At 45.7% G+C, this 15853-nt stretch overlaps 1 protein-coding gene across 3 annotated transcripts in view; it reads left to right on the forward strand.

Annotated features, from left to right (window-relative positions):
* The window catches only part of LOC147059548 (transcription initiation factor TFIID subunit 4), a 47441-nt gene that overhangs the window by 22708 nt on the left and 8880 nt on the right, over positions 1 to 15853 (forward strand). For all 3 annotated transcript variants that reach the window (XM_085907236.1, XM_085907237.1, XM_085907238.1), the window contains one exon: positions 8929 to 9051. In XM_085907236.1, the coding sequence (XP_085763362.1) occupies positions 8929 to 9051 (123 nt within the window). The remainder of the gene's footprint in view (positions 1 to 8928; positions 9052 to 15853) is intronic.

Consider the following 15853-nt stretch of genomic DNA (forward strand, 5'->3'; position numbering starts at 1 on the left):
CGTTGAACTCGTGACCTTCAAAAGCAACCAGCCCCGTGTCCGCCGGCAAACGGCGACACTCGTCGTCTTCTCACCCCGGTTGCCTTTTTTTTTTTTTTCTCCCGTGCCGGTTAGGAGTGTTCGCGTACAGATCTCAGCCCTTAACCATAAGCCCCGTCCGTATATGCAAATGAGCCCGTGTAATAGGCAGCGCGACAGGTTCGGACCCCCGAGGGGGATCCGTGTGATCAAAGTGGATCTTCTCCCTGTTAAGTGGCAGTGCGCTCGTCATGTGGATGTGGCCAGATTAGCGCCACACACACACATACACTGACATTAGACATTATAGCAAGCTCCTTTTTTTGGAAATATATCGGTGTTGCATTTATCTTTTATTTTTTGCTGCACTCAAATATATAACACGTAAATTGAAACTTGCTTGGAGATTTAGTTTCGTAAAAAGTTGATATTTCGTGTCTAAGCAAGACGTGGGTGAAGGTTTGGCTTGCCCGCAGTTATATAACTGAGCGAATAAAGAAAAGTCGATCAAATCTGTTTTTCTTTGACAGAAACAGAAAATATGTGCTTTCGCGGCCGTGCGGCATTTTTCGGAACAAACGTCAACTGTATAAACGGAGACGTTGCTTCTCGTGCATTATTGAAGTAATATTTAGTAACACTTTTTATGACAAGCTCCAATTTTTATCGCAGCGCCTGAAAAATGCTAATAACCTCAAACATTTACTGTATAAACTGAAACATATTTGGGGATTTTGTGTGCTCACACAACCAAATATTAGTTTGGTGAGTGATTGGCAAAGAAGGTTGTTTGGACATTTATTTTTCGTTTCAATTTTCTTCGAAACGATGCTTACGGAATCACATATTGCTTTTCTCCTCCTGTATAACACATTTGATATACTTTCCTTCATGAATGCAATTTGCAAAATAAAGCTATTATGGGGATTCGGAGCTTTACTCACTGTTTTCGAACACGCTGCTATTATTCGGAACTGTACGCATATATAACCCCCGCCATCCCCGCCCCTCCCGTTTTTTTTTTTTGGGGCTCTTAATGGCCATCGTTTCTCAGCGCTCGTGCCTCTCCCCGTTTCCATCACCTGCCCAGCTCAAGGCAACAGAGCTGGCTGTTTGTGTCACCGCCCGAGTCTGTCGGCAGCTCACACATCTGCGCAAATTTCATCAGGATAACGAGGGTTCGGACACTCCGCTAAGCCCCCCCCCCCACGTATTGTACTTAAAAAACACCACCGGAAAATTTTACAAATATAACTTTAGTCATGTATATTTTTGCTCATGTTTCTCTCGTGTTTACATTTTTTTTAAAATCATAATTGGAATTATTGTGGTATATCATGGACTTTTGAAGTTTTGTACGAGAGATGGGGGGGGGGTACCACATGCACGGATCAGCGACACTAATCTGGCGCTTTGGTGATGGAGTGCTGAGTGGAACTGTACCTTGATTTTCGACTTAATTTGGACTCACTTTTCTCTTCAGACACTCTGGGCTATAGCCACTCGCCTTGTCGTGACGTTCTTTGGTCGGCATGGTAACAAAAGCCGTTCTCGGCATTGACCCAGAAGTACGAAGATTGGCTCATTAGCATGGGACGAGATCAGAAAGGCAAAAAATAGTTGAAAGTGTTTAGTATTGATCTTTAAAAAAAAAAAAAAATAGTAGCCACTTTTCAATTGTGAACAATGTCACAATTATGACATCTTTTAATGAGATTCAATTCAGAAGCTGTGCAGGTGTACCTATTAAAGTGGGCCCCATCAGAATCCAAGATTGCGGTAATATTTCCATCCACCCTTCCTTCCATCCAAGTGCTCCAGGCCTCTTTGATACGAGGCGGGAACATGAAAAATTCAGCAAAGGCGCTTTGAGCGAGCGAGGCGCCGCCCCGCGCTCCTCTGAAATGTTGCCGTATTGTGACAATGATGAACAGAGACGCTTCAGCGTCAAGCTGTCATAAGAGTGATTAGCGTACCGTGTGACCATGACGTAAGGACAATGCAACGGTATCGTTTAGCGGCCGTTCTCAAACTGCGAGCTCGGTCGGTAAAAATAATGATTAAAATCATCGAAAACCACTCGTATATTTGACATCAAAAACAATTGCGTTGGTATTTAAACGTGTCACCGACAAGCGTGCTAGAGCGGGTCGGTCTAGCGCCTCTTCTTCCTCCACCGTTTGGCCGAAAGGTCATGGGCTATTTCCAAAATGCCCGGCGGTGAAAATCAATGGTCAAATCGCGGAGCTCGCTTCCTGTTTGTTGTCACCGTGTCTGTGCGTTTTGGCCAGAGAAAATGGGGAAGGGGTGGAGGGTGCGAAGGCCAGTAGAGATACATCATCGTGTCGGCGGCACGAGACACGTCGCAACCAGAGATTCATCATCGCCGCGTCTGCAGGCTGCCAGTGGACAGAGGAAATCAGAGGGGGGGGGGGAAAGAAAGTCGAGGCGAGAGAGAGAGAGAGAGAGAGAAAGAATAAAAATAATGCAAAGCTGAAAAACAGTAGGGGTGTCAAAACAAATTTTTGTCTCGGGCCGCATCGTCGTCGTAATTTCGTTTTAGAGAGCCATTATGACTCAATCCAAATAAATGTATGAACGTCTCGTTATAGGCTACACAACAAACTGATGAATAACTAGAATTCTTCAAAAAGATGAATTGTGATTAAAAATAAAAATTGCTAGAAACATCTCTATTTTTCAAAAAATGAAGACAATTTGCCATTTTATGATTGAACATATTTGCGGGCCACATAAAATGATGTCATGGGCCGTATCTGGCCCCCGGGCCTCGAGTTGGACACCTATGCTCTAAGAGGTCCCTGGACCCAAGAAGTGGCTCGTAAGCTCCTTCACAGAATTACGATCCATATTTTTTGGGTTTCTGCCGTTCTCGCAATAGGCGGTCTTGTACAAAAGGTTGAAGGTAACAAGATGTTGTGAGCAAGGTGTTCATCACTGGTGGTTCAGTGCACGGAGAGTCCATCTCCATTCTTTTTCGCCCCACAGTCATTCCTGTGTGTGAGACTCTTCTCTCTCTCTCTCTCTCTCTCAGGCCTTTGTCGGAATAATTCTCCTCAAGTGTTATCTTCCCCGAGGCTGCCCGGCGATTCCTTTTGTCCGTTTTGAATCAGCAGCGAGGCTTAAAATGCCTTGAACCTCCACCGGCCGAGTTAATTCTAGCCCGGCTCAACTTTTAGACCTCTCATTTTAAATCGACCCCGCTGTTTATATGTTAGTCTGCAAATTGGCACAATTATTACCGTGACATTTGCCAAGGGTTTAACATATTTAACCTTGTTGCGTATGTAATGAAGAGGCGAGATTTTTCTTTTTCCCCTGTTCCTTATTTGGCTCAGCATCCTCCGCAAGTGACGAGGTCAGCTCGATCCAGGACCCGATCCCACCCACGCCGGCGGCCCCCGTCGGGCAATTGGCCACGCTCCTCAAGAGGAACGAGGCTTCGTTGTGTCAAAGGACAACACGTCGGCGCGTGATGTTTTGTCGTTCTTTTTATTAAGCCGCTTATACGCGCAAGTTCAGAGGTTCACCTCCTCTGGCCCGGCAGAAAACTGCGAGGCGCGTTCGCTCCTGCGAGGCGACGCCTGAGGCGGGAAGGCCCAAACGCAGGCTGCTCTCCTCCTCCTCACTCTCTCCACTGACTTTCAAAGAGAATTCCTGTTGTTTTGCATATCCCGCTTCACAGATTCTATAGTCTTGGGCTCCGCGTTCTCGACTCAACCAAAGACTTGTCGTACTTTCGAGTGGTTCCCAAAACGTTTGGGAGAATATTTGATGGACTGACAAAATATTCGTTGAATTTTTTAGGTTTGTGTCCATCTAAATAAATGTATGAGAGAATTTTGGCAAAAGAAAATCACACCAAGATCGGTGGTGGTCATGTTATGGACTGGGGTTGCTTTGCTCCTTCAGGACCTTGATTAAACCTGCTGTTATTGATGGAATCATGAATTCTGCTCTTTAGCAGAAAATCCTGATGAAGGGTTATTACGTTTATGGGGGGGGGAGTATTTTCTTTCTCACAGTGCCATGTAGGTTAGGATTTTCTTCTCCCTTTAAAAACAAAAAACCTTCGCAGTTGCCCTAAATGCTTTGTAAAACCCAAGTTGTGTGGGACACTTTGTCAAGTCATTGAATCTTCATCGCAGCGCTCCTGAGGACCACAGCTTCTTTATTTTTCTTGCTTTGTTGTCATCTTATGTTCTTGAACTTGATTTTTTCCCCCCTTCTTCTTTACCTCAAGTCATGTTGTAAAGCCCAAAAAAAACAAACAACAACAACACATCTTCTGGCTTCTTTTAAAACAGTACCTTTGGTGTCGCTGTATGTGTTTTCCTCTCTTCCAAAAGTGGCGTAATGAGAAAGAAAACAAGGAGATTTGCTCTCTTTTTTTCTTGCCTCAGAGGGAGAACGCGACACGTCTCCTCGCCTGTGAGCTTCACTTTTGTCTTTGCGGCGCTCCTTGGGAAGCGCGGGCGACCGGGGAATTGGCCGCGCCCAAGCGACGCTGGTGGCGAGGTGCCGGGGATGCGTTTCAATTAAGAAAAGGGGACTCACTCACCTTGCAAACCCCCCCCTCTCCCCTCCCAGAGGAATTCTGACCCCACACCAACTCTTGTCCCATCTTTGCTTTGTGGTTGAATCCCAAGGTGTCGTCACTGCGGGCGTCCGTACGAGGGAAAAGGAAGGACAAGAGCGCGCCGGCATCGTGCCGGCGTGTTTCCATTAGATTGTCATGTTGGGCTAATTAGAGAACGGCAACATGATTCACCTTGTTAATTAGGAGCGCTCGTACACCACGTGCCCACCCGGGGGGGGCCACATTGAGAAAGAGAGAGAGAGAGAAGCTCAGAGGCTGCTTAGTCGCCCGCCCCTATGAAGACCCCCACCCCCCCCCCGCTCCCATCCCTTATTTCTCATCTACCTCCTTCTCTTTCTTGATTTCAAAATGAATAAATCATTGGCTCCGTCCGCTCTCCACGAGCGCGAATGTGCGAGTTTTCATCTTTCCTGGATGCAAATTAGATGTGATCAATAGAAGGAGAGAGAGCAAGAGTGCGAGGGGGAGAGAGGGGCGTCGAGCATTGAATTTGAGGAAGAAGAAGAAAAAAAAAAGGCTGACTGCTTGACGACGAAGCGAAGAGATGACACGGAAGGACATTTAAAGTGGGAAATTTTCCTTACATCAGCGATAATTTTAATGATCTTGGAATGGGGCTGAACAGCCCCCACCCCCCCTTTGGTGCCTGTGCAGGTCATGCAAATGTTGGTAAAAACAATCCTTGCTGGGGCGCACATGTGCCGAATCGAGCCGATTTTGAATCAGATTCGGACGGCTCTAAGGATGATCCTGTGCTGTGGCAGGTCAGGTGCTCCGATAATTGAGCTGATTCAGAGACCGATTCTTTGCTCCCTATCAAAATCAGGAAGAGCTCTAATGTCCGTCTTAACAACTGTTCATCCATCCTTATATTATTTTTAAAGAACACAGATTAGGTAGTACGATAACAAAGCACCAATATTACATAACGACAAGAATAATATAAAAGTGCATTTATATAGCATATTTTTCGAGACACAAATAGAAATAATAAAACAAAAGTAACAACCTATTGCTTGTATTTGATATGATTTATTATTATTAATAATAATAATAATTAGTAATGACAGCAGATCCACACTATGTTGTATAACTCGTAAATAAACCCTGCTCAATCTTTTTTTTAATTTTTTTATACCTATGAACTTTAGAGCTGATTCCATCCCAGCAATGTCCTCCCGGGCGCTTCATATTCTTATTGGAGGTGTTACTTGTATGGGAAACAAGAAGAAGGACAGAAAAGTAGACAAAGTGCAAAGGTGACTTAAAACGCACTCCTACCCACTGAGAAAAACTGGGGGAGGTGGCCGAGGGTCCGGTCAACCTTTAATGGCAGCGTCTTCAGCCGGCGATTCCATTTAGCTTTCGTTCGCAACCCCGCAGCCGCTTGTGACGTCAAGCCGAGCATGTTGTACTCCGCCAAGGACATCTGTCTGTAAGCGTCTGGGAGGCCCAGAGCCTCCCCTCGGGCGTTGGGGGGGGAGGAAGGGAGGCATAGATGGAAGGAGAGGGGAGTGGAAAGGCTTTGTTAAAATCAGTCAAAGGTTGGCCGTCTCACGTCTTTGTGTATTTTAAGCACGTTTTGCTTCCATTTTGTTGATTTTAGTTGTTTAAATGACGGCTGTCACAAACCAATCTTTTTTTGGAAATCGACTTATCCTATCAATGATTCCATCGATGAATCGGGGAATATTCTGTTTTAGTTGACAGTCAATAACCAACACATTCTCGAGTCCATCAGAGGATCAGGCGAATGCAAAGGCGTTTTACTCCAAGCTCTTTTCAAGCTACATTGATTGTAAAACTCTTTTTACACATGCTGACCTTTTTGTTAATAATTTGGCTTTGCGAGTCAGTGTCGCCACGCTTCAAAAGGGCACGACTGGAATCGCTGCTATTTAAAACAATTTTGCCATCACGCACACACGCACGCACGCACGCACGCACGCACACACACACACACACACACACACACACACACACACACACACACACACACACAAAACAAAAACGAGAGATGGAAATCCCTCATCAAGAGTTTTAAAACCATGTACGACACAAGTCGCCAAATCCATTTTTCAGAATCCGTGTACTGAAGTGATGTAGCATCCCTCTCGGGATCGCTACCCGTTATTACTCCCGACAGCGAATCTGACTTTTCCGATTCAAGTGGCCGCTTTTTTTTTGGCAAATGACTCGTTACTGGTGTCCTTTAACTTAAGCTGTGTTCACTCGCCACCAAATCCAACCACAGCGGACCAACGTTCTTGACGTAGCCCTTACAGTGAAATTCTATTATTGTCAGTTTCCAACCATGGCTACTGTGGACGGGGACACGGCGGCACCAGATTGGAATCAGAAATACGTCTCCCCGGCGTCGTCAGTGACTGGAAGCTTAGATGAGATGGGGGGGGGGGGGGGTGCAGATGGCAAAATGGAGGTCTTCATCTATCGTACGCTCATAAATCTAAAAACGCAGGCAGTTGCTGTGGGCGCTAGGAGCACATGCCTGGTGCCAACTGCCAGGCCGGGGTGCCGGCATCCTGGTGCCATCAGTAAGATAGCCCCCCCCCCCCCCTCTCTCTCTCTCTTTCTCGCTTTGTCTAGTCTGCTCTCTTGCCCATATTGCAGCGGGATACTTTAAGGTCAGGCCTACGGAGATTTGCTTGTTGTTTGGGGCAGAAGCTAATATGGTTGATTATCACCGATTCTTCGTTTCATTTGTTTTGTCTTTTTGGTGTTGGAAAATGTATTTAGATTAAATGCATCAGTAATTTTAAACTTGTTGGGGAAAAACTGATTTTTTTTTCTTCTACTTTTGTGTTTGTCCACATCCTGAAATTCACATCAAAGATGATAAACAAGAGCAGACTCTTCCTTTATTGGAGGTGCCGTCCATCCGTCTGTCCATTTGTCCGTCCATCCATCCAGAAGAAAGTTTCTACACACTTTAAAATGACCCCACAGTCCACTGCCATTGGTTAAATCCACGCAACAGCCTTGGCCAATTTTTGACCTTTTGTTGGTGGATTTTTGGCAAAATAGTTTGTTTTGAGCCCGTAGGCTGTTCCACTCTTTCCAGACAAGGCATGCTAATGTATTTTTTATTTTTTTTTGTCTTGATAATCGTAGCCTGTTTCTCCTCTAGTTCACTACCCATGAGCTCACATTTACATGAAACGTGTATTGTCTGGTTTTGCTGGAAAAAACTATCACATATAGCCAATCACATTGATCACTGTGCTTCCCCAAATATTTTTTGTCTCCAGTATATTTATTTTTTACACTTAAACTTGTAAAAGCCTTTTTTTTTGGGAGAGGGGGGGGGGGCGATTTTCTGCTGGTCTTCATCGCTGCCATTATTCCGCCCTGACGTTGTGTTGTCAGTGCCTTTGAATTTCTCAACAGTTCCGCCGTGCTAAATGTGAAGTGGCAACAACCCTAAAGGCCAGGCCTCGCCGGCGGGCTTCTAAGAGAGAAATATCACAGGCAACTGCATGCACATTTTAGATCCTACTTTCCACCCAAAAAAAAAAAAAAAGCAACCTTTTCCACGGACTCCAGCATCTGAAAGTAAATTCACCCCCCTCCACGCCTACCGCCTTCCTCTCGATCTGATCAGACGACGTGTACAAATAGCGGTGCCCGGCCAAACACATGCTGGGAGATAACATAAAAGAACATGGGAGACATGAAAGCCCGCATTGATTGTCCCTGTTCGCTTCAGACCCGGCGGGCAGGCACACAGGCAGGCTGGTGGGTATGCATCCCCCAAGTGCTGTGGCCAACTTAGATACAAGAAGCACGCATGTGTGTGTGTGTGTGTGTGTGTGTGTGTGTGTGTGTGTGTGTGTGTGCCTGCCTGCCGCACCCCCTGTGCCACCGCCCCGGGCCGTCACACATCCAACCAATAGAAAGGGCGGCTTGTAGCCACGCTGGGCTCCCCCTCAGGCCTGCGGCTAGACGTGACATTACTTTGGGCAGTGCCCCCCCCTCCTCGCACCAATCCCCCCCCCCCCCCCCTTAAACCTCCCCTAAATGCATCATGTGACTGCACATGCGCAGAAATCCGTCCCCAGTTTCCGATGGCAGTTCTGTTAATGGCTGACAGCAAGCCACCATTTCCTTGCCATCCAATATGTTTCGGGAAAATTCAGCCCCCCCCCCCAACATGCTAATACCTGAAGTCTATGAAAATTAAATGTCATCATATTCTGTGATTTCTACAGATAACATTTTACATACAGTATATGAAATAATGTTTTCTTTTTTTTGAATTTTTTTTTTAGATGCAGCAACAGGAACTAGCCCAGATGAGGCAGCGGGATGCTAACCTCACGGCACTGGCGGCTATCGGACCCCGCAAAAAACGCAAAGTGGACTCGCCGGGGGCCACCCCATCAGGGACTGAGGTAAGAACAGAACCGGGTTAAACCCTAAATGAAAAAGTAAATGTCAACTCGTCACTTCCTTTGGAAAGAGCAAAATGAATTGGGGATCGGAACATGAAACGAACACGTTCCAGTATATCATTGCAATCCGCACTCTCCAAGCTTATTACGCCCTTAAGGCCTGTGAGATGTAAAGGGATGATGTTAAAGCAATTTGGAGGGATGGTGCGAACATGCCGGCGATGCTGTCGTAGAACTAAAATGCGGAAGAATGAAACACATTTAGAACCGCACGACATGTCTCTGGGTAAGATTGCGAAATTGCGGGAATTTATAAAAGTGAAAACTTTCCCAGAGAATTGATTTGCTCTTTGTAAAACTCAATGCCTTATTATCTACAGTATAAACGACACAACAAACTGATGAATAGCTAGCTTTGAAAAAACGTTCACATATTTGAAAAAGACGAATGGTAATCGAAATTGCTAGCAATGTCTGTAGTTTTTAAAAGTGAAGACAATTTGCAATTTTATTATTCACACATGAAGTTGATCCACAATTTGTATTTGTGGGCCACATAAAATGATGTGACGGACCGTATGTGGCCCCCGGGCCTTGAGTTTGATATCTATGCTCTGCAAGATTCTGCCACGTAGCGTAATCAATGTCAATATCAAATCAATTATAGGAATCTTTTTTTATATTCAGATTTAAGTTCAATTTTAAATATGAAATGTTTTGTGAAGGCACTTGACAGTAGCATACCTTGAATTCTATATTATTTGTCTCCATTTCACTCGAACGGTAAGTGTGCGATTGTGCGTTTGTCCATTCACGAATGGTTCGCTGTCGTCCCCTTAATGGGATGTTTTCATGCTAGGTGGTAAACAAAGCGCAGACATGAGTGTCATATTCCGGGTCATACGTGAAGTCATGCGTGGCTGCCGCCGCTCCGCAAAACGGAAAAAAAAAAAATCGCATTTTCCCTTCGGGCGCTCCGTGGGAACATTTGAAATTCCACATATTCTGCCCGTACGTCTGATTCATCTCAAACGAGGCCGAGTTTTGAATGCAAAATCGGTCATTTAAATAACCCACTCGTATCGAGCCCGCACCGCGTTGTCTCGGCGTGCCGGGCTGTAGTAAATGTGGCCGGTAAAAAGGCATAAATAATAAAATAAAAGCATTACTTCTGCTCCTTGAGCGCACTGCCGAGCTCTTTCACAATGTTTTAGCCTGATGGGTATTAGCCCGCGACCTTCTGCTGCAATCCAAAAACAAAACAAAAAAAGAAAGCTGCTCTCCTAAATGCAGCTATACAGCATAAACATGAATGTACATTGTTCTTTTTTTTTTGTATGCGTTACATTTCCTGTTCATGTTTAATTAGAGAGGCATAAGCACAGTCCTCTTGAGTGTTTGCAAAGAAGGAAGAGGTGGTGGTGGGAGGGGTGTGGGGGGGGAATCTTAACTTATTTTCACTTGGAGTTCACCTCCTCACATTTCTTCATTTCACATGGGCTGCGAGTGCCGCCGGCGTTCTCTTTCCTTTCTCCAGAGCAAAGTGAATGTGACTTTTCTAAGGGGGTCACAGGATGCCTGCAGGCCTGTGGGTGTTACTGGACTGTTGCCTGCTCTCAGCTTCACTGAGGGGCTTGTCATAGATTTCATCTCCACAGAAATGAGCCGGAGGGGTGGGGGGGGGGGGGGGGTGGTCCCGCGGCCAAGCGGGCGGGCGGCCCGACGTTGCGGAGGGCCCACGCTGATTATTTCCCTCTGACATCGCATCCTGAGCTTTTCCCCATGAATCCTAGACAAAGGCGGCCCTTCAGTGCCATGCCAGCGCTTCAATTATGAGCCGGATAATGGCGCTGTTGAGATCCTGCCTCCCGCAATACTATCCCCCTTCCCATCCCTCCCGCTTTGCTCATTTCCTCACCTCTGTACATCTTACCTAAATAGAGGAGTTGAGTCAGTATTTGTTTTTTTTTCCACAAGTATCTGTACTACTTAGTAGTGTGAGTACTTTTTGCAACCTCTGCTGACCGCCAAGAGCTACCAAAGCCCAGTCAAGACTGCAAACGGGGACGGAACAAAGGGGGGGGTGCCTTACAGGACTCCGCAGGGAAGATTAGCTGCCGGGACCCAGCGGTGGATCTCAGTTGGGGGTCGCTCAGTAGTCCCCCTCCCGCTCAACCATCCTGCAGCCTCAACCCCCCCACCCCTAATCAGCGCTTTTGAAGTCGGGCATAAAAAGTCGAGGGTAAAGCACCTTGAGGAAGAAGGGAGGGATGGAGCCGAGCGACAAAGGGGCAGCCGAGGGTCGACGGGGAAGAACCGAACCTTTTGTGAACACTGCGACAGAGTGTCTTCAAAAAGTCCGAAACTGGGGCGGCGGTGTGGTTCTGTCCATGTGGTTGATGCGTCTGCCTTGCAGGGAGAGATTCTGGGTTAGAATCTTCACTTCGCATCTGCCCTTCATGCTTGTGTTTTTGTTTTTGTTTTTTTACTTTATCGTCTTCCCGTATCAGTAGAATCTGTATCGAAATTAACCGTGCGACTAAAATTGAGAGATACGGGAACCTCGTTTGTGTCATAATTGACTCATTTGATTCATTCATTTTTATTTGCGATAACAGTTTATTATTCATGTGATAACTGTTTACTCGCACCATGAGAGAAAAACGTTCCCTCCACTCCCAACAACTCAGCTTTGCCGTCGTTTGCTACGAGCATCGACGGCATCCTTGACACACTTAAGACTCATTTAGCCTCCCGTTTGTTTGTTGACGCTCAAAAAGCAATTCCGGGGCGCCCTATCGAATATCTTACGTTTTACCTTCTCCCTTTGAGGCCGAAAGATCAGAAAGAGCGAGGCAATAGTGTGAGAAGGGTGGCGGGGTTGGGAGCACAAGGAAAACTGATGCCCTTTCCTCCAGCTAAATTAACAGGAATCACGTGGAAAACAATCTGAGTCTCCAATGAAGAAAAGAGGGGGGAGTGGAGTAGAAGGAGGGGGGGTTGGGGCAGAACCATTAAAATGAGCCCCGAGCTATGGACTGCACCCAATATCACTAAAGCTGCACTCACTACAGATGTGGAGGCTGGCCTACAGGCAAAAAAGCACGCTCTGTTCTATAGCTACAATTAAAATCAACCTCACTGCCAAAAGTGGGAGGGGCGGCTGGTATGGGGAGGCTAGAAAGGCAGACATGGAACATCAAAGACAGATTGAAATGTGTAGTCAGTAATAAGAGTGGTCTCCCAGCCCCCCCCCCCCCGAGGTCCTCGGCGCCCCCCCCCCCCTTGTTAATGAGAAATTTTGACCTCTGGTTTGTAAGTTAAACTTGTAATCTCGGTTAATGAAGTAAATCAATCCCAAGTCGGGAGTGTCTCGCTTTCTTTCCGCCAGCCTCTCAGCCACTGTCCCTCCATCTTGAGCCCTTCTTCTTGAGGTCTTCCGCCAGACAAACAGGAAGCTAACAGAGCGCAGAGGTTTCCGGAGCTGCAGGGAGGAGGGGGGGGGGGAGAAACGGCCGGGGCGGGATGTTTTGTTAAGGGGACCGGTTGAGTGAAAGCGGGGTTAAACGCGGTTGTTAAGTAGTGGGTTTCCCCCGCCCACCGCCTCAATGTCTTTTTGGGGCTTTAGTGGATGATGTCACACCTACCGGATGGTTCTACTCCTCCTACTCGCCTCCAATGTACCAGGATGCCTTTAACCGGTTGTCAGTGTGGCGTAATTGGAGTTGTTAGCACATCTGCGTCACAGCTTTGAGGTTCAAAGTTCAAATCTTTGCTCCCGTCTAAATTGGCCAAAAGTGAGAATGTGCGAGCATAAGCGATATAGAAAATTGATTCGCGCTTGCTGTCAGGCATTTAAAACAAAAAATAAAAAACGCCTCCTTTTTGCGATCAGGAAAAAAAGAATTCCATTCATGCATCATAACACCAAAAATGGCCGATATATGGCTTTAATAGTGAAAGGTGGTGAAAGGTCTCGAGAGTCGGATGCTTACTTTTGGAAAAATCTTTTTTGTGTCATTTACGTTCATACGTCTACATACTAAATCTACATATTGGCGCTTCGAGTGTTTAGATAAGACACTTCTATAGATCCATACGAACGTCACACGCTCATTTCGTGGTCGTGCAATAATGGTTAAATATACAGTTTTGACAACAAAGTTGAGCCCGGGGCGCTTCCAAAAAGATACCAGTCTGAAAGAAATTAATTACCTCCCTTGTTAATCTTGATATAATTAAATTTCTATGAGAATAAATCCGTCCGCCGAGCCGCTACGGAGGCGTGCTGACGGAGGCTGGGCTCTCGAGTCGCAGTTTGCCGGCCAGGGGAGAAGCGCAGACCCACTCGTCGCGGCCTACGCCTTCCGCGGGAGAAAATCGTTCCTGAGGGGAACGGGACCGATACCGAAACCCTCTCGATTTCCGAGAACGGTGCTAATGAAGTCGTCAACACGACGTCGATGAAAGTGACGAATCTCTCGAGACATCACTCCGCCTATTTTTACTTTTGTTTGAAAAAAAAAAAAAGTTGTTTACGTTACGTCGAATCTTACGCACCTGAATACAAAGCGAGAAAAAAAAATCCATCTCGTCTTATTCAATAGTTGTTTTTTCGTAGTGGCTTTTATTCTCGAACTCTTCTCTTATTCATACACACAGATTTGTCCATTTTCTCGGAACAAAAAAAAAGCATCTCAATTAGTTTGCAAAAATAGTGGCCGAGAACAAACAAGGCGGTCCGTTAAAGAGGCCTGGGTTATTGGCTGCCTCGCCTCTTCTGGTGGCGGCCCCATTAAAAGTGGTAATGTGCGCCCGCAGCCGTGCCCGGGGAGCCACGAGGGGGCCACGCCGGGCATATTTCACATGCATCACGCACGCACACGCTGGAATTAAATAGAGCAATGTTCCCCTAAAAAAAGACTGAAGTACATCTCTTTCTGATGTGCGTCCCGGGCAGAAAAAAAAAAAAAAAAGAAAAATTCATTGATCTCAGAATGTCCCTTGGCAATTATAAAATATTAAATCCAAGTCGCACTTTTCGTCTCAGCTTAATTTTTTTTCCCTTTCGCGTTCTCCCCCTTCTCTTTTTCACTCCCTAGCTTTTTGCTGTTTTTGACCAATTTAGAAAAAAAAAAAGTTATAAATGATCATTGCGTTGGTGAGGAGGACAAAAAAAAAAAAAAGAACTTACTTTTCGACATTTTCGTTTTGTTATGATTCTCATATTGTTTTAGCGCATCGTTAAATGAAAAGGCCTTCAAACGCCAATTTCAGTTTCTCTCACACATGGAAAAAAAAAAGACTACTTTAATCACGCAACAGCATCACAGCTCCGCCTACCAGGAACTGCGACGTCTCTAAAAAATTTTTCTTTTTTTTTTTACCTCTGAGGTGCCTTTCATGTCTTTATTTCCCTTTTCCCGCGCACTTGCCATCTTGACCCCTACATAACCTTCACAGATCCTCCTCCCCCAAATGGTAAACGTGACACGCATGTCGACAAACATCATCGGCCAGCTGTTTGACACCGACGTGGCTCATTAAGCTCCTTTGCCGTTTTGCCTAATCAAGACGACAAATCTGTCGTCGAGTGCGTAAGGTATACTGCGTCTCTCGCTCGCCTATACAGAGGCGAGGAGAAAGAGATGGCATCCGCTCGCTAACGCTCCGCCATTTAGCACAGCGACTCTGATGTGGGAATTCGACATCCTGTGCTAATTAGGGAGGCCAATTAACTGTGAAAGTCAGCCGCTCTCTCTTTTTTTTTTTTTTTTTTTTGGGCAAATAATCTCAGCAGAATACAGACATCATCGAGAATGTTATCGTCAGTCTTCAACTGAGAGAGACAATAAGCCTGCCCCTTAGCATTAGCTTGTTAGCAATGTTTTTAAAGCTCGAAATGGCTTGAGACGTTAAAACGTTTGACCTATCTGCCTAATTTCTTGATCATCGGCAATTTTGGGCAGGGCTTGATACCTAATTCCGTGTGGGGTTCATTTGAGCAAACTCCTCCAAGGCATTTGTGAGCCTTGGAATGTTCTCAACAGGCAGCCATTTTGAGAAACTTTAATGTCCTACTTCCTGTTTAATTTGTGCATGGATAACCTTAGACTTTTTCATACCTCCTGTTACGATAGACAAGTTCATGTTCATTGGCAAAATTGGTATCCGACGCTGATTTATATATTTATGTATTTATTTTGGGAGCAGGGGCGTCATTTTGAGGGAAATACATCTATCAAAGTTTCTGGTTTCTCTGACACATTGAGGTCAGAATAAAAATAAATAGCGCGAATCCAAGAAGGATAATGTCTGCGTCTCTCATTCCCATTCTGATCATTTTGATTCATGATCACATGTATATTTTATGTGATGTCATCAATTATGGATTTGCTGGACTAATGAACCACTGATAGAACTTTGACAGGGTAGTTGGGAATTGCTGGACACGGCTTCTTGTCATTGGTTTGGAGCAAGGCTCATGTCAAAATGAGTCCAAATGCACCAATGGTTCCTAGGGATTCGATTGATTGATCTATGATTGGTTATCTGTCTATACGCGCCATTTGATTGGCTGACGGATGGATTTCAAACGACTCGTGACCCTAATGAGGATAATTCCTATGGAAAACAGCTAGCTCGATAAACTTCCAAGCCAACTCCCGCTAATTTTGCACTAAGACCGTCCATGTGGTGGCGCTCTCTGCTCACTCCAAATAGAAAACCGCCATTGCATCAAAAAAAATAGCCGAGGGTGTGTTCCCGAGCTGTTTGGATACCAGGCGTTGCTGAAGGTGTG

The sequence above is a fragment of the Syngnathus leptorhynchus genome, chromosome 3 (genome assembly GCF_054491065.1).
Source record: "Syngnathus leptorhynchus isolate UIUO chromosome 3, UIUO_Slep, whole genome shotgun sequence".
NCBI lineage: Eukaryota > Metazoa > Chordata > Actinopteri > Syngnathiformes > Syngnathidae > Syngnathus > Syngnathus leptorhynchus.